The sequence below is a fragment of the Leuciscus leuciscus genome (assembly GCF_965113295.1).
Source record: "Leuciscus leuciscus genome assembly, chromosome: 12".
Classification (NCBI taxonomy): Eukaryota; Metazoa; Chordata; class Actinopteri; order Cypriniformes; family Leuciscidae; genus Leuciscus; species Leuciscus leuciscus.
In genome coordinates, this window is record NC_138736.1 from 25,243,608 (window position 1) to 25,262,340 (window position 18,733).

Here is an 18,733-nt window from a genome sequence, read left to right on the forward strand (position 1 = left end):
AAACACGTCTTAGAAATTTTAAATCAATATATTGTCTTATCTGAATGAGCAGTCAGGGTGATTTTCACATAGTTTTGGAGCAAATATTCTAGGCTACGTCATACAATTTTCAAAAGTCTTGTGAAGAAATAATCAGTATGGGTTTCATGGCCTTATTTCAGTGACAATTTTTTTTTGTATTTTCACAAACCACGCATAAATGTCAGTATCTCAAAACTACAAACTTTTACATACATGCTGCTGATATATTATTGTAGCAGAGTTTGTGCTGAATACAGTGTAATTAGACTTTAGCCATGAAAATGTCACTAGTAACAGAAAAAAACACAAATGTCAGAGCATGTCAGACCACCTCCAGGGCCCAGAAAACAGCTCAGACCTCAGAGGGTTAACCCTCTGGAGTCTGAGCGGTTTTCTGGGCCCTTGAGATGTTCTGACATGCCCTGACATTTGTGCTTTTTTCAGTTGCTTATAAACATATTAATGGCAAAGGTGTAAATTCACTCTATAAAGCACAAACAGGGCTACCATAATATGTGAGCCACGTGTATGTACATGTTTTCATTTTTGAGAGAATAATGTTTATGCGTGGATATTGAAAAAACTAAAAACTAAAATTTCTGAAATAAGCCCACAAAACACATAGTAAATATGTGTCAATAAGACTTTTGACTAATGGATGTCCTCGCCTAGAGTTTTTTCTTCAAAATTATGTGAAAATAGTCTTGCTTTATCGTTCAAATAAAACCATACATTGATTTAAATTGATGTAAAACAGGTTTTGCTTGGAAAGCCAATATGCGAGGGGGCGTGAACGAGGAGTGGTTTACACCTGAATTACCACCCACTCTGCATAATGATGAGCCATTCACACAGGTGTGACACAGTGACTGACCCACAATGCAAGGACAAAAGATATATTTAGAAGAAGACTTATATTGACCATTTAAGATTTTGCTTACATCTATCTTGTAAATATGTTTTGCTATTTTATTAAAAAGGTTACAATTACAACAATAATTACAATTTCAACAATATTTCAAGTGTACTCTTTCTTTGTAAAAAAAAAAGATTATAGGCCTACATTTTATCTATGTATTCATTAGTTTGAATATAGTCAACATTGGAACAGCTAACATCTTAGTTGATGACTTTATTTTTGACAAAAATAGATATAGAAATTGCTAAACAAAAGCTTATTTGACGTGGCAGTATATTCTACAGTAAAAACTGTACCCAAATCTAGTCAACAAGATGTTGTCTTTCATATTTCGCCTGACTGTAACGTTGTTTTCATGAAATATTAGGGCATATTGTTAATTTGCAGTTTAATACGTTGCTTATACAAATAGCCTACATTTTATTTCAACATATTTCAGTCGAATTTTCCTTTCCTCAGTATAGCAATACAGTTTGCTAAAACATCATCATTCATTCACACACGCAATTTAAATTTAACTTCTGGCAAAGATGAAGTTGACGATAGGCTATTGACTCGCGATCTTCGCAGTAGGCTAGTGAACGCACCGGAGAAATGCACATTTATTAGGCTACATAGTTTTTTGTTTTGGATGGTTTTGTTTAGAACCAGCTTTCTGTAAATATATTTCACATTTTTTAGACATGTGAGGCGAGTAGGCTACGGTCTGGTTAATGATGATCTCCAGTTCAAGCACCTTATGTTGTGATTGCTATAGCCTATATTTACTTTAAATCCAGGAAATTTGTTAATGAAAAAAATATTAAAATTAAGATACAATTGATACAAAACGAAATTCGTTTTAAAGAAAGGATTTGTAGTTTCTGTTTTGAGGTCTCTGTGAAAGTTTGAAAGTCTTTTAGTGGCTTTCAGAGCGCTCGCGTCCATAATGGAGAACTGTCACGTAATATTGTTTTTTCCTCATAAATGCGAACACGAAAAATAAAAGACAAAAGACTTTTAAGTAAAACTTACTCCGAAATTGTGTCCTCGGCGGAATTCGCTCTTCAAAATGCTGCCGTTTGTAGTCTGAGTTCCTCTGAGGAAACAACTTCCTCGCTGTCCAGAATCATCTGAAGGGCGTCTTTACTGGAGAAGCGTGCCATACTCAAAACGCGATGAACTATCAGTAAGTCTGATGAAGAAACTGTGTTTTTATGGCATTGATCGGGGGGGCGTATGCGATGCATACTAGATCACCTAAACTATTTACCATTTGAATAGCGCCGGGGGCGGGGCGGCCTCAACTCATTATAGAGTTAATGAGGCAGAAGGAAAAACGGTACCTCTCCTTGCTTTCAAACGGATTACATGAGTTGAAAACATTTGTTTTTTATATAAATTACTTCATTTAAAAGAAGAGATTTCAAGCTTCATAAAGACATATCTCACGTGTCTGTGTGAGAAGTATTCGGCGAGTTATTGTATATTTTCGGACGCGTTTCAGAATGGACTACACTGACAGAGAGAAGGCAGAACTCGCTTCGTGTTTATTTTTCTTTATTTGGCGAAAAGCTCAACACTTTGTTTTTATTATGACACGAAACGAGCGGTTTGTGTGAGAAAACGAACAGTATTTATGTCGTTTTTATCTCTTATACGCAGCCATGTCGAAGTGATCTGATCTGACGTGTACGCAGACTGGTGCATAGATATATACACTAGATGTCGCCTTAAAGACATTCGTTCCAATGAACTGCCGTAGACAAGGCGACATCTAGTGTGTATATATCTATGCACCAGTCTGCGCACACGTCAGATCAGATCACTCGGACATGGCTGTGTATAAGAGATAAAAACGATATAAATACTGTTCGTTTTCTCACACAAACCGCTCGTTTCGTGTCTTAGGCCATCAATGTGTACTTACGATGGGGAATTGTTTAATTTGGACGACGGGGAATTGTTTTAATTTGGACTCTGTCCATGCTCTTTGAGATAATGACCATAGACCTGCATTATATGACTGACAGACAAGAACGGTTTGACCTAAAAATATCAAAATTGAAACTACTGCGGAAAAAAAGACACCTACATCTTGGATGCCCTTGAGGTAAGCTAAAACATACCAAAAATTAATTTCAAAGTGAACTATCCCTTTAAGACAAACTAGACAAAACACATTAAAAGAAGATAAATAACGAATTACGATAGGATGAGAAAGTGAGGATGAGCGAAGGAAAGTGAAAGCAAAATGAGCGAGTGAAAGAGAGAGAGATCGGAGAAAGAGAGAGAGAGAGAGTGTGAGAGAAGGGAGGAAAAAGAGATCCTCTGGGATGATCTCTTTAGGTTATGGCAAAATCACAAACAAAGTGGACCTTGAGAGCCGACAAGGAAATCAGATCACATTAAAAGTTCAGTAAACTTATCTTGCAAAATGGTTCTCTTGTGTTGGTTGAGAAAAGCAGAGTCCTGCGTGTGTCCTTAAGAGCAGCGTGCGTGTGTTCCCATCTCTCCCGGGCGAGCGAGGTCGCGGGAAATTCAAAGAGTCTCTTTCTTTGAGGTGAAGTTGCCGGGAATGATTCAGGCTAAGTTCATTCAGCTCGTGAATGAACAGAGGCGAATAGGAAAACGAAACTAGACTATAGAAAACATACAAAGAAATAAAGGAGAAGAGAAGCAGGCCGAAGCCGGTCCGGACTTGGGTTTCCAAAGTTTTCGAGGGAGCCGGAGGAGGGGGAAGAGAGAGTTTGGAAACTGAAGGTTCGGACTTTTAACAGTGTCCCGTGTACGCCTCCTTTTTCGTGGAGGACGAATCATCTTAGAGCATTTAGAACGGGAAAAGTTCCTTTGTCCTGTGGACGACGCCCACTGGAATGAGTCATGAGGAGATTTAACTTGAGCCGTTTCGGCTCCAGGAGTATGAAATGTGTAAAACAATGTACATTCTGCTATCAGATGTTCATATTATAAGCATTTAAAGTTTGAAAAACACACGATAAAACATATATGCTTTCCTATGGTTTATAGACACGTCTTAACACAAGAGGGATATATATAGTACATTTGACTTTATGGGCAAAAAGTCCTTTTCTGTAGTGGGTTTCTGTGTGTGTGTGTGTGTGTGTGTGTGTGTGTGTGGCGTAAAGTCACGCGGTGCTGCGGGAGGCTTCAGCCAACGTGGCACTGGGGAATTAACCCTAAGGCGGTCAAAACAGAAGCTCTTGTCTTCTCCTCTGACAAAAGGGCTGTGTTTGAAAAGTCATGATTCGCTAATTCAGAACATCTGGCCGGATGCCAAGTCAGTGTCGCTACACTGACCTGTTTATATGATGGACCTTGACCTTCTGCTCCACCTCCTTTAGCCCAGCAATCTCTTCGAACATGACCAGGCTTTCCACAGTTGCTGCAGAAAATCATCATCTTCTTTGTGTCCATGTTGTATTGAGCTGTCGCCACTCCTTTTTGATATGGCTTGTTTCCTTCTTCCTTGTTTGATCTCATAGCCATCTCTAAGCGGCCAGCCCATTGCATAATTTGGTCAAATGTCTCACCTGGGTTGACTCCAAGTGATAAGGCTTGTTGGTATTTTGAGCTAAAGCCATCCACAAGTGTGTCAGTGAACTGTACATCATCTCTGTCAGGTTGTTTCTTAGCACAGAGAGCCCATCTCTCATAAGCATTCCACTTTTGTGTGCTTCAACCAGAGAGTCTAATTCTCTCCAAAACTCTGTGTTTGGATCTTGTCTCTTCAGAGGAGGCAAGGCTGTGAGAATGGCTTGACGTTCTCCTGGTGTGAATGGTCTCTCTTCTGTCATCATTTCAGATTGTAATTATTCCCTTTTACCAGCAGGTGAAGAAAATTCAGGACCGATCTTATCAATTGTGATCATGTCATCATCTCTTGTCTCCTCACCCCAGTCAGATCCATAATTACAAACTGGTGTACATCGCAGCATGTCTCTGTTTGGCTGGGCTGATTTAGATCTTGTTATTATTGGAGCTGTTTGTACAGATGCAATATAAATGTTGTCAACTGGACCTCCATTTGATCTTGAAGCTTGAGGCTGTGTCAGAGGTTTAGATGAACTTGTCCCTTGTGAAAAAAAGTGCACTTAAGTGTACTTTTTTAAAGTGTACTTATTACATAAATAATATACTTTAAATATATACACTTAAGTGTGAATTAAATGCCATCTTTTCGGCGCACTTAATGCACATTAAGTGTAATTAATTTCAAATATATCATATATTAAGTTGAAATAAAATGTAATAAGTTGCCATTAAGAGTGATTTTTTGGAACAACTTAATTGGTACTTTATTACAACTTTATATATACTTTCATAATTGCTTCTAGTGTTTTTAAAATATACTTAAAGTGCACTACACAATATAATGACACGCAGTTAATGTGATTTAAAATATACTTTAATGTCAGTTAACAATACACTTAAGTGTGAATTAAATGCAATGTTTTCGACACACTGAATGCACATTAAGTGCAATTAATTTAAAATATATCACATATTAAGTTTAAATAAAATGCAATAAGTTGCCATTAAGAGTGATTTTTTGGAACAAAAATGTAAATTGGTACTTTAATACAACTTTATATCTACTATCATAATTGCTTCTAATATCTTCAAAATATAGTTAAAGTGCACTACACAATATAATGACACGCAATTAATGTGATTTAAAATATACTTTAATGTCAGTTAACAATACACTTAAGTGTGAATTAAATGCAATGTTACAATCAACAAAACTAAATGTAAAACCCTCTAAATTTACTGACAAAATAATCTCTAAAAGAAGTACATAAAAACCTTTCTGTTGATGCACAAGAAAACCCCAAGAAACACTATGCATAAACACAAACAGTTTTGGAAAGAGACCTTTGGGTAATGCTTTACAAAAATATATTAGTTACCTACTGCAGTTAACATGAACTAAGAATGAATAATACTTTAAGCATTTATTAGTCTAAGTAAGATAATATTAGTCTTGGTTAGATCATGTTGGCTAAAAAATAAAATAATATTAACAAATGAGACCTAATTAAAAGTTACCAAACCTTGTTATTTAGCTCTTAAAGGGATGTTCAGCAGAAGAAAGAAATTCATACAGGTTTGAAACAACATGAGGGTGAGTATATGATGACAGAATTTTCATTTTAAAGTGGAGTATCCCTTTAAACCTTTACCAGCACCAACATTAAACAGGACCAAATGCTTACTCCAGCATTACAGTGAACGTATCTGTTACGTATGGTAACCCTCGTTCCCTGAGTCCAGGGAACAGAGACGCCTCTGTGCCAGGAAACCTGGACTAGGGGCACTCCGGCCCGTAGAAACCCAGGATCCGACCAAGGGGTGAAGGTTTGGCGACAGTGCGGGGTGACTTTGACCCGGAACGTGCCGCTCTGCCACGCCCACCTCGGGACTCGATCGCGAAGCCAGTGCTGGAGCGGTCTCATATGCAACAGACCGAGCGGCGTTACTGCGGCTGCGGCTGCCATATGCCCCAGGAGCCTCTGAAACTGTTTCAGTGGGACCGCTGACTTGCCTCGAAAAAACTTGAGGCAGTTGAGCACTGACTGGACGCGTTCCTCCGTGAGGCGCGCAGTCTGGGCGACCGAGTCCAGTTCCATACCGAGATAAGAGATCCTCTGCACAGGGGAGAGTTTGCTCTTGTCCCAGTTGACCCGAAGCCCCAACTGACTGAGGTGCCGGAGCACCATGTCCCTGTGATCGCACAACACATCCCGCGAATGCGCCAGAATGAGCCAGTCGTCGAGATAGTTGAGAATGCGAACGCCTTGCTCTCTCATGGGAACAATGGCCGCCTCCGTGACTTTCGTGAAGACACGGGGCGACAGGGCCAGCCCGAAGGGTAGGACCTTGTACTGATATGCTCGACCCTCGAAAGCAAACCGAAGAAATGGTCTGTGTCGGGGAAGAATCGAGACATGAAAGTACGCGTCCTTCAGGTCGATCGCTGCAAACCAATCCTGGGGACGGATGCATTCGAAAATGCGTTTCTGCGTGAGCATCTTGAACGGGAGCTTGTGCAGGGCCCGATTCAATACACGCAGGTCCAGGATTGGCCGTAACCCACCGCCTTTCTTGGGTACAATGAAGTAAGGGCTGTAAAACCCTGACCTCATATCGGCTGGAGGGACCGGCTCGATCGCGTCCTTCGCCAGCAGGGCATCGATCTCTTTCCACAAGACAGGAGCATCCACTGGACGCACACGGGTGAAGTGGATGCCCCTGAACTTGGGAGGCCGGCGTGCAAACTGAATTGCATAGCCGAGCCGGATGGTGCGAATGAGCCAGTGCGACGGCCTCGGGAGCGCTAGCCAGGCTCCGAGAAACTGCCGCAACGAGCCCACCCGCACCGCCGGCGTACCCGCGGGGGGGCAGCGAGGCGGAAGGCAGGGACACGGCTCCGGTGGCATTATAGCGGCCGAGAGCGGGGTCTGGGTGTGTACTTGGACCACACCTACCTGCTTCCACCGGGGGACAGACGGCAGAGAAGACCCGAGAGTGTTCTGCTGCGGGCTGTCGCCTGGCGAGGGAAGGGGGGGGAGACAAGGAGCAAGGCCCGAGGGCGGCTGCTGGTCTCGCCGCCTTCCCGCCCAGCGGCAGACAGGAGTGGCGTGACCGAGGTGGCGCCACTGCTATCTGAGAGCTGGGGAGAGGGGACTGAGAGTGGCGAGACCCAAGGGTGGCGCACACTGCCGTCCCACTCTCTAACGGGAGAGACTGCTTGTTTAGCAGACCCAACCGTGAATGACCCAGAGGAGGAAGAAACTGCTCTTTTAATGAAGTTTTGGGTACCACCGACCGGCTGGTCGGCGGCGGAACAGAAAAAACAAACACAGGATTCTCCACCCGGCCCTCCCCCGGGGGAAGGAGAGGAGCAGAGGCCCCCTCCTGAAGAGCAGCTGTTCGGTCCTCCGGGTCGCCCGTCTCAGGAACGCTTCTTCCCCTTGGTGTTCTTCTTGGGGGTCGAAGACGGCTGAGCGGGCGGGGGAGCCCTCTTGCGACCGGCACCCCGCCTCCTGGGGTTAGACTGCTGCCCAGGAGGAGGAGCAGAGGGGGCCGCCGGAGGGCGCCCTCGGCGACGAGCAGTCTGAGGTTCCTCGGCCGCAGAAGACGGACCAGCAGCAGTCCGCTTTCTGGGCAGGACATGCCGAAGCGCCTCAGACTGCTTCTGGGCGGTGGAGAACTCTTGGGCGAAGTCCCCCACCGCGTCGCCGAAAAGGCCCCCTCGGGATACAGGGGCATTCAGAAACCTGGCTTTCTCTGAATCCCGCATATCCGCGAGGGTAAGCCAAAGGTGGCGCTCCTGGACCACCAAAGTGGACATCGCCCGTCCCAGAGAACGTGCGGTGACTTTCGTCGCCCGTAGGGCGAAGTCCGTCGCCACACGCAGCTCCTGCAGCACCCCTGGGTCGGGACCACCCTGCTGCATGTCATGAAGTGCTTTGGCCTGGTGAACCTGAAGCAACGCCATGGCATGCAGGGCGGAAGCGGCTTCTCCACACGCCGTGTAGGCCTTCGCGGTCAGACCGGAAGAGAATCTACAGGCGCGGGAGGGGAGTGAAGGGGCACCCCGCCAAGTGGAAGCGACCTTCGGACACAATTGCATCGCTACTGATCGCTCCACTGGGGGGATTCCCTCGTATCCCTTCACCGCTCCACCATCCAGGGTGGTGAGGGAGGAGGAATGAGCCGGTCTATGTCGGGCAGTCAGAGGTGCCGTCCATGACTTCGTCAACTCCTCATGCACTTCCGGGAAGAATGGGATCGGAGCGGGACGCTGAGAACCAGCGCGGGCCGCCCCGATACACCAATCATCGAGCCGCGAAGGCTCGGGACACGGTGGAGGGTTCCACACGAGCCCGACATTCGCGGCCGCCCGGGCAAGCATAGCGGCCAACTCAGGATCCGGCTCGGCCGCGGCCACCACACCCGAAGGGGGTAGACCCGCCGATTCGTCACCAGAGGATGACCGCTCTCCCTCCGATGCAGCGATAGACATCGCATCTTCAGGTGGCGCTCCGAAGGAGACTACCGGAACCGCACGGGGCGGTTCCAGCGGCTTCAACGGGGGCACCGATGGCAACGGCGCTACTGAGGAGTGGGAACCTCGTGAGGATTTTTCACCTGGCGAGATATTCCGCACTGTAACCCTCATACGCTCACCAACAGCCACAGCCGAAGTAGTCGCCTGCTGGACTGAACCAGCAGACGAACTAGATCGGGTGTAGACTGAAGGGACACCTTCAGCAATTTTCCGCTGAAGGACACTTAGTCTTGAGCGGAGCGCCGCCAGAGTCATGTTCCCACAATGAGAACATGACTCGTTCACAAATGCTGCCTCTGCGTGCGCTAAGCCCAAGCACGAGACACAGTATCTGTGACCATCACCCTGAGACAGAAGTCTACCGCATCCAGAAACACACGGGCGAGATGACATCTTTGTCACGTAGACAAAGGCGCAGGTCGCCCGCAAAAGCTCTTTCAGGAAAGAGAGAGAACCTCTCTTTCAAGTGCCGAAGCACACAGGGACCCACCGCGGCCACACACGGGGAAACTGCAAGCCCGTGTGGGCACTCAATACCAGCCGTGAAAACGGCTTTTTAAAAAAAATTTATAAGCACAGCTGGTAGAAAGCGGCGATCGCTGAAGAGGCTGTAACACCGGCACCAAAGAGGACTCTTCCTGAAGAGAGACTCGTTGATAAAACTCAAAGAAAACTTCTCAGGCGGAAACAGCAGCAGACAATGCAATCCTGTTCGGCTCCGAGGCGATAAGCATTGCGCAATGTTTACTTCCGCCTTTTATACCCGCGCTGGTAGGCGGGCCGCGGAATGCAAATATTGCATGCCAATTCAGTTTCTCTTTCATTGGCTCGTTGTTAACTCTCTCGAAGGCAATTGGCTCCCTAGCGTGATCCCAATTCGTCAGGGGAACTCCCCCGACGAGGCGTCGGAGTTCCCTGCTGACGAAAGGGAATCTAAGTTTGTCAAAAAAAAAAAAAAACTCAAAAAAAAAAAAAAAAAAAAACCCTGAAGAACTCCAAAAGTACAAAAACCAAAATGATTTGTCACCCAATTTTTTAAGTTGTTGGAAAGTGCTGTTTATGTCAATGTCCCAGATGCTCTCCAGAGTATATGTGAATGGAAATGTTTCAAAGATGCAGGAAAGTCAGAAAAAATGCCTTGAGGAAAAAAACAAAAAAACAGAAAATTTGTTTATAATACAGATCCAGACCATTATTATATTTGGCTCAATTGAATGAAAGAGATAGATATACAATTGCGCTTCAAAGTTGATATACACCTTGCAGTATCTGCAAAATGTTAACAATTGTATCAATAATAGGGATCACAAAAATTTACGTTTTATCTTTATTTAGTACTACCCTGATGAAGCAGTTTATTCTGCAAGGTGTATGTAAACTTTTGACTGTTAACTGTTGATGAATGTGTGATGTGATTGATTACCTCAGTCACCAGGGCCACATCGTAGTAGAAAGCTGGGCAAGGTTCCTTCTATTTCCCACAAACATCAGGATTCCACTGACTACGCCATCTTTACTGACACTGGGCTTAAAGTGATTAAAAATAGAGAACCTTTTTATTGCTACTTTACAGGGAATTAAGCATAACTTTATCAATTACACAAATATAGATATATGACCCATGCAAACCCAGGACCAATGCAAATTAAGAAAGGTATTCTTACATTTTAAGCTTGCCCCACATAGCTATCTTCATGAAGGATGTTCCTGTTCCTGTATTTACCACGGTTGACACAGCAATGCTGCAAGCCTTCTTCCTTTGGTTTGTTACCTATAAAATATATGATGATTATAGGTGCATGTGTAAATGCACAGGTGGGAATTTATTACTTGCACATGACATGCAAAAGATTCAAAGCATTTAAAAGCTATAGGGATAGTTAGTGACTTGAAAGTAGTGTTTTAGCTTGATCAGGATGTGCTGTCCTGTCATGATAAATCCAACCCGTTCTCATCTCAGGGCGTCATATAAGGCCGTTTTGTCACGTCCTTCGGCGTTTTCTGCCCACGCATATATCACCCTTTTGCGTATAGATGACACGCACATGGCTTTCAACCAACTTCAATGTAAAACCATCCGCGATGTAATTACACGCTCAGGGCTTCGCCAGTCGTCAATTCACCTCAACATTGATCGACTGCACAGACTAAAGACGTTTTCAGCAACGACTTATGTTTGCTCTATGATTAGGATTGCCTACACCTAATATAGGAGGTCATTGTTTTCCATTATTTATCTTTTGAGAGGAGATATTCGCCATTTTCAACACCCTTATCGTCTGTGAGAGACGCTCGCGGGAGTCGCGGCTTAACCACCTCCAATGCAACCCACCCGCGTTTTACAGGACGCAGTTGGACTTTGCTAGCCAATCCAAGTGCGTGATATCAGACGCTTTCAGCAACAGTAGCATGCGTAGGCTACAATTTCGTTAAGTTTTAAATAAGCCTGTGGTAGCCTACTCAATTTAAACGTGAATGTGTGCTAGGTATCCTAACTAAAAACACGACAATATAGGTTCCATCATCCCTTAATTGCCCGCAGGAGTATATTGGCCGAATTCAACACACACCCTTTATCGTGTGTGAGAGACGCTCATGGCTTTCAACCATCAATGCAACCCACGGGCGTTTTACAGGACGCCGTTGGACTCGTTGAATATGGACGCTTGGCCAGGACCCCTTGGCGTCACTTTTTAACGCACTGGGTATACCTTTGGCGTCATTTTTCAACGTGTAGGGTAGTCTTGTTTGACTTCTATAGAACTCTGAACCGGAGCCTGCGGCGTTGAAATTTGACGTCTTGGGTAACACCGCAACCCGTCTGCTGTGCTGTGTATGGGTCGAGGCTACAATAAATAAAAATAAAAAGGAATAGACTACAATGAATGATCTATGCCAGGGCTAGTAAAATGGCGGCCCCCAGATGATATTTATCTGGCCCTCCAACTGGTTTTTGATGTTTAAAAACCCTCGCAATCTGATATCAAAGTGCCCTCTCTGCGCAAAGGTTTAGCGCGTTCGGCAACCGCATTCAGCGATGAGTTTAACAACGCACATGGTGTGCAACCGCATTCAGCGGTGAGTTTAACAACGCTCAACTGCAGGTAAAACGGCATTCAGAGGTGAGTTTAACCAAAACAACGCTCAACTGCAGGTAAAACTGCATTCAAAGGTGAGTTTAACAACGCTCCACGGCGTGCAAGTAAGCAGTTTAAGCGTTTTCTTGTCATAGGAACTGGTACATAGGTACACTGCTTTAACTAGAGCATGCTGGGTAACGTATTTTTATCGGAGGTTTGTTGATGTTAATAAATATATATAATATGCTACGATTGTGTTCAATTAATATTTTATTTTTTATTTTATTTTTTATTGATTAAATCCTCTAAATTAATAACGCTGACGTCACTGTATGGGGCGATCCCAAGGTCCATTGCGATTTCCCACTTGGTAAGTAGAAGAGTTAATTAATAGAGATTGATACTATTCTTAAATTTACACATCTAAAAACTGTTGAATCAGGACAAGAAGTTGTGTTTATAACCTTTAGATGTGTAAGGTGGCAATTTCGTATGACGGTAAATAATAGAAGGCATTATAAAAATATAGCTTGCTGCACCAAATGTGCAGGCTAGCAAAGTTAGCTAATTGAATTCAAGTTAATTTTTGTCGCATATAATCATCATGTATCGTAGGGGAATGTAATATTTTCAGTATTACATTAGCCCACAACTATTATGTTCAGATGAAGAACAGTTGCCAGATTGGTTTGTTTTACAGCCTAATTGTTTAAAATCCACGCAAAATTATATAATTAACACCCAAATAAATCTATAATTAACAATACAAATTAATTTATAACTACAACATTATTGTGGCTCATCACAATATGAAATGATAAATAATTTGTGTGTTCTTTCAGAGGCTATTTAAGGCTACTACAGTGAACAGTGCAACTGTAAAATTATTTTCCATTTCTGTCCTTTGCCTTAAAATAAAAAAAAATTCCACTTTCCCAAGCCTTTTTTTATCACACATAGATCAACCCAAAACCAACCAAATGGCTGGGAAACTATCCAATCTGGCAACATGAAGAATACTGGTGTAAAATATAAGGTGTTTGATTCTGAATTGCTGAATTGCAGGTCCTTCAATTTTGCCTGCTCTTTATTCTAACCCCCCACCACACATACACACACAGAAACACACACAATAAAGGCACTTTTAAGAGCCACGTCTGTCTTGTGTTTTTCTGTCAAGTATTACTGTAAGTCATGATGGCAATGGCAGAAACTGCAGAGTACCTCTGGCCTTATCTGAAACTGGCCATTGATTGCATACAGTTGAAGAGGAATGTTTCTTGCATTGTACTCTTGCATTGCATTGATGTTTCTAATAATTCAGTGGATTTAACTAATGTCTGATAACTGCTTTTGTTCATTTCAGGTGAGTAAACTTGAAGCTGTATGATACAAGCCAATTTTATTTATTGGCAAGCCAGATAAAAGGGCTTCGAATAAATGGGTTGCAGATATAATAACCCATCTGCACCCCACTCCTGTCACTAAAATTATTTTGGAGAAGATGCGGAGGGCCTATGAATTTATCTTGACAAAATGTAAGTAATGTTTTGATTTAGAAATTATGAATGTTTAAAATGTATATTTCTTTGTTAATATGTAAAGATTTTAAATGAAAGTAAACTTGTATTATAGCAACCTCCACAGCACAGCAACCGGAGAGTCAAATGGTGCAGCAGGCAGAGAGTCAAGCGGCGGCGGAGAGTCAAACCAAGGAGTCTGAGACTGTATTTGTTCTTAACCTTGTTCCTCTGTCTTCCCCACTCTCTCCAACCTCTCTCTCTTCTACTTCTTCTACTTGTACAACTATTCTTCCTTCACTTTCTTCCAAACTTCCACTGCCATGCTCTAAGTCTTTGCAACAAATGAAAAGGACAAACACCTCTGCCTCTTCACACTATTCTCCCTCTGTCTCTCTTCCATCTCCGTCTGCCTCTTACATTTCCACGTCTTTGTGTCAGGAAGGGCCACGTGTGAAGAACAGAAGAAAAGGTAACCTTTTGCATGGTACATCTTACCCCACACTGGTAATAAATTTGCTCCCAGTCAGAGTTGACTTCATGTAAATTTGATTCATTTGGCTAACCGGGTCATTGGTAGCCAGTTCACAGTATTTAGTTATTTAGCTGTGGCCAATGTCCAAGGCCTGTGGTTAATGTCAGTCCCTGACTTAAGGTCCTTCCACACTGAGTCTGAAATTTTCGTATGCGTTTTTCCGTATTCGTCATTCGGTGGCTCTGAATTGTCAAAACACAATTCCAAATTCTTGCTACTGATCCGAAAAACGCAGAAAATCGAACCCGATCCTATTTTTTTATGACGGCAGTGTGTAAACGTGATTGACAAAACATATTTATTCGTCGATTTCAGAGTCAGTGTGCAAGGACCATTAAGCCAATCCTGTACATTTTGCTTTCAAAAACAGGGACAAATTTACTTTGACATAAATGAAAAGTACTGCATATTACCTCACATGTGAAATTATAAATTTGAACTGATTTAGCTACAAAGCATGGCATCATGGCTTAATAAACTTTCCGTGTCTTTTCATCATTTCAGGTTGCCGAAAATGTAGTAGGCAGAAGGTTTTCCTCTTTGATCGAATAACTGGGGAACGGATAAATGAGGTAAAATGTGTTCTGTTAGGCTGCTTTCTTGTCTAAATTACTGATTCTGACCTTTCAAAGATAATAAAACAATATGTTATGCCCTAATCAGTGATTGCTAAAACAGTTCAAATAATTATTATTCGTGTTTTTGTGTGTAGGGGAAAGCCGAGTTGAAAGTCCACTGGTTGCCATGCACTGTGTGGTAAGTCATATTTTATTTATTATTTAATTCTCAGTACTCAAGCAAATAGCGATGAGGTGGAGGCATTTGGAAGAGCTAGATCCGGCAGGTAGGCCCTTGTAACCTTTAGGACATGCATTCCGATGATGAAAAATTATGGAATAGTCTTCCGAGCATTCCAAAATCAGACACACTCTCTCAGTCCAGACTAAAGACAAATATCTGGACTGTCTTTAGTCTGGACTGAGAGAGTGTGTCTGAATTTGGAATGCTCGGAAGACTATTCCATAATTTTAAAGACAAATGGGCGAATGATCTACCTCCTTGTCTTTATTTAGAATATTCTGTTTGTAAGATCCTGGAATTTTGTGATTAACACAATGGATTGTAGGTAATGAGGAGCTGGACCATTCAGTACTTGCTGAGTAATTAATAGAACTCTAAAATTAGCTGACAGACAGCCAATGTATGGACAATAAAATGGTCCTGATGTGATCTGGTTTTACTGTTTCTAGTAAGTTCTCTAGTGGCTAGCTCTAGCTCTGAACTATCTTATTTATTGAGCCTGCAGGACATCCACTTGGTAATGCATTACAAAAGTAGCAGTGTTTCATGCACACATAAATTAATCTTTCAGCATCTGAAACACTTATGTGTCATAATTTAGTTGTTTCCTGTTGTACATGTGTTGGAAATGTGATTTTCCTCTTCCCACTAATGACAACTTCATCCCTCAGTTTATCAGAAACATTTTGAAATCCGTAAATTGAGATACATGGCTTTCAATGTACAGGAACTGTGTGGAACATTGTGTAACTAGAGCTGCCAGACAATTGTAGTTTAGTAAAAAGTACAATAGTTTCCTGTGAGATGCAATGTTGTATAAAAATGTGTAAAATGAAAAAACACCGTAAATTGAGTGAATGTACTCAGTTGCATTCCACCACTGGGCTTAACCAGGGTTAATGCTACTTTAACAAACATAAATACATTTCAATGAACTCTCTAAATTTAACCCAACAGGTTTTTTTTTCTTTTCTTTTTTTTCTCTGTGTTCTAATGAATTTTTTTGCACTTATGATATTTTACAGTGGCAAAACCTGGGATGACACATGGGAGCCTGCCAGTGAATTCCTGCATGTTATGCCTAATTCCCCACATCCCAACCAGCTTTCAGCATGACAGCCTAGTCACCTGGACTCAAGCACCCTTAATTTCTTTTCTTTTTTTTTGTGAGTTTTTTTCTTTTCTTTTCTTTTCTTTTTCTTTTTCTCTTGCTTTTGTTCATTAAAGTTTTTTGCACAATACCCAGTCTCTTTTTGTGTTTATTTTCTTAATGGTGTGTAAAAAAAAAATTTTTTTGCATTTTCAATAACTGCACAACAGCCAGGAAGTGTGCCATGGAGATCATAAGGGAGAAAATGAGTGCTGTTTGGCATAATGGCATTCCCAAAGGCATTATTTGTACTTTAAAAAAAAAAAATTATATAGTTTAGGTAAGTCTACTTGAACTATTTGTTTGGTATGCCAGCCATGAATACATACCACAGAATACTCCTAAAGATATTAAAATGTTGTAATCCTACAATTTCCGATATTAATTCCTTTAACATTTATAATTGTAATTACCTATTTATATTTGCCTTTTTACAAAATAATGTAAAATTAATCATGTAAATATATATATTGTTTTTATTTTGGGGGGCAAAGTGTTCTTCAAAGGGAAGAAAATAATGTATTTTCTGGTGGCAGCCTTGCATCTCCTGGGTTTTTTTTTTTTTTTTTAAGAAAATAAAAATTAAAGTCTTTAAATAGTTTGGCATATCAATACATTTTGGGAAATTAGTACAAAGTGTGAGCACAATCATCTTTAAATGTTACAGACGCATTTTATTTGATTAAGAGATTAACTTACATCTGTTTAAAACAAATACTGCATGCTAGAATAACTATCAAGAGTAATTTTCTTTCTGTAAGATCCCTGTAGGGTTACATAACATAGGTTACATAGCCTATCTTCAGTCAGAACTGGGAAGAGTCTGTTTTTTTATTTTTTTATTTTTATTGCAGAACTTATACATAAATGATCATGGAAATAAAGCGTTGTTGTATATCTTTCAATGAAAAATAACAACAAAATAAATAAATATCCTGGATTTGCGTACATCAAAAGTCGGAAGAGCCTGTAAATACCATATATGGACAAGTGTGACGAGGCTTTGACGTTTCCATGGCCCCAGAAGGACAAGCTGTGGTTGGACTAACGTTTAGGTCAGAATAAAAAGCGCTCCATATCGCAAACTATGTTTTGCTTGCGTTATGTTGTCAGTAATACTGTCAGTTAACAATAAGGTATTGCTATATTGAAAGAAATTACACGTTTACCGAGATCCTAACCCTAACCCTATAGTGTAACTACACACTTCAATGAACTACAATTTACAGCGCCCGTCCCATGGACACAATGATAGAGGCTTATGGGTAATGTAGTTTAAAAACGTTTAGTAATGGAATTAAATAAATACAATCTTTAATGAACAAAGGGACATCCAAATATGTTCATTATACATACCTCTTTGACATATTTGAGAGCCAGACTGAAATTTGGTATTTTACTGTGAGCACTTTTTAAAATGCTTTTTTAACACCTTTCCATGTATGCCAGACATCTCTGTCCAACATTATGTATTAAACATAGCATAAATAATTGTCCTACCAATTTTCACTTTTATACACTTATCAGACTTTGCATTTGCAGACTTTGTAGAATGTGCAGTTTTTTGCTCTTCCAGGGGTGCTACGGGACCCCTGGGGGAGGAAGGGCAGTAAAACCTACACATAATACTCTCTTCATCATGGACAACAAACTGTATTGAGTCACATTTATATCTGAACATTATTTTGCTTTCCCGCCTTTTCTATATTTACATCATGCTTGTGTTAGGTTTTGATTATATTGCAAGACTCTGAACTCGGAATACAAAAATACAGTAATATTTTACAAATGTTGTAAAATAGACCTTTTCTGAATTGCTAAAACACTAAACCTCCCAAATTATCAATAGCCTAATCGAATTTGTCGAGTAAATCACTCTTTCTGTAAAACATTAAACAAGTTCAGGTAGTTAAAACACTGTTTGCAAATCTCATGCACTCTTTTGGCAAAACTCTAAACACATTCTCACTCACTAAAACACATTTCGCACTGACACATTTATGTTTCAAAACACTAAACACGGGCAGGCAAAAGTTAAACAACTACAACACAGTTGTCATCGTTAACACACAACTACTCAAAATTGTTCACTTATTTCTAATGATGAGACCAAACCAACTGTACATCATACAAGTCAGTTCAGAGTGCCAAAACTGACTCAAAATGTTGCACTAATGTTACCAACAATGGATGGAAACAATATAAGAGGGAGAGGAGGAAGAAGAGTATGTGAAATAGGTGGTGAACAAAGAGGAAGAGGAGGAGGATGAGAAAGAGCAAGGTGTGAAGAATGTTGTCAAGGCTGGATCTGCTTTAGGGATTTTCCCTTTTCCTGAGATGACATTGTTATGTGGAAGAAGTCATCAGGCCGGACCAACATGAAGACATGATGCTGAAGCAGAATAAAATCTCTCTCACTGACCTTGATTCCTCTAGTTGCACAACTCTTCTGAGTGACTGTAACGCTTTTCATTTAGAGTTTTTTACTGTAACCTTTTTGTCTTTTGCAGTTGGGTCACTGTATTTTCACAGTATAAAAAGTGCTGAATATACAGACCTTCAATACTATACAATATTCAGTACAATACTATACTTGCAGTGCAGTGCAGAATACAATTTATTCACCTTAC

General features: G+C 41.5%; 1 protein-coding gene across 1 annotated transcript; it reads left to right on the top strand.

Moving 5' to 3' along the window:
- The first annotated feature begins 13,766 nt into the window (after positions 1–13,766).
- On the top strand, positions 13,767–16,140 carry LOC309510634 (uncharacterized protein). Its single transcript, XM_082185493.1, has 4 exons — positions 13,767–14,089; positions 14,657–14,724; positions 14,865–14,908; positions 15,979–16,140. The coding sequence occupies exons 1-4, from the start codon at positions 13,963–13,965 to the stop codon at positions 16,067–16,069; spliced, it is 330 nt and encodes a 109-aa protein (XP_082041619.1). The 5' UTR covers positions 13,767–13,962; the 3' UTR covers positions 16,070–16,140.
- Positions 16,141–18,733: the final 2,593 nt, after the last annotated feature.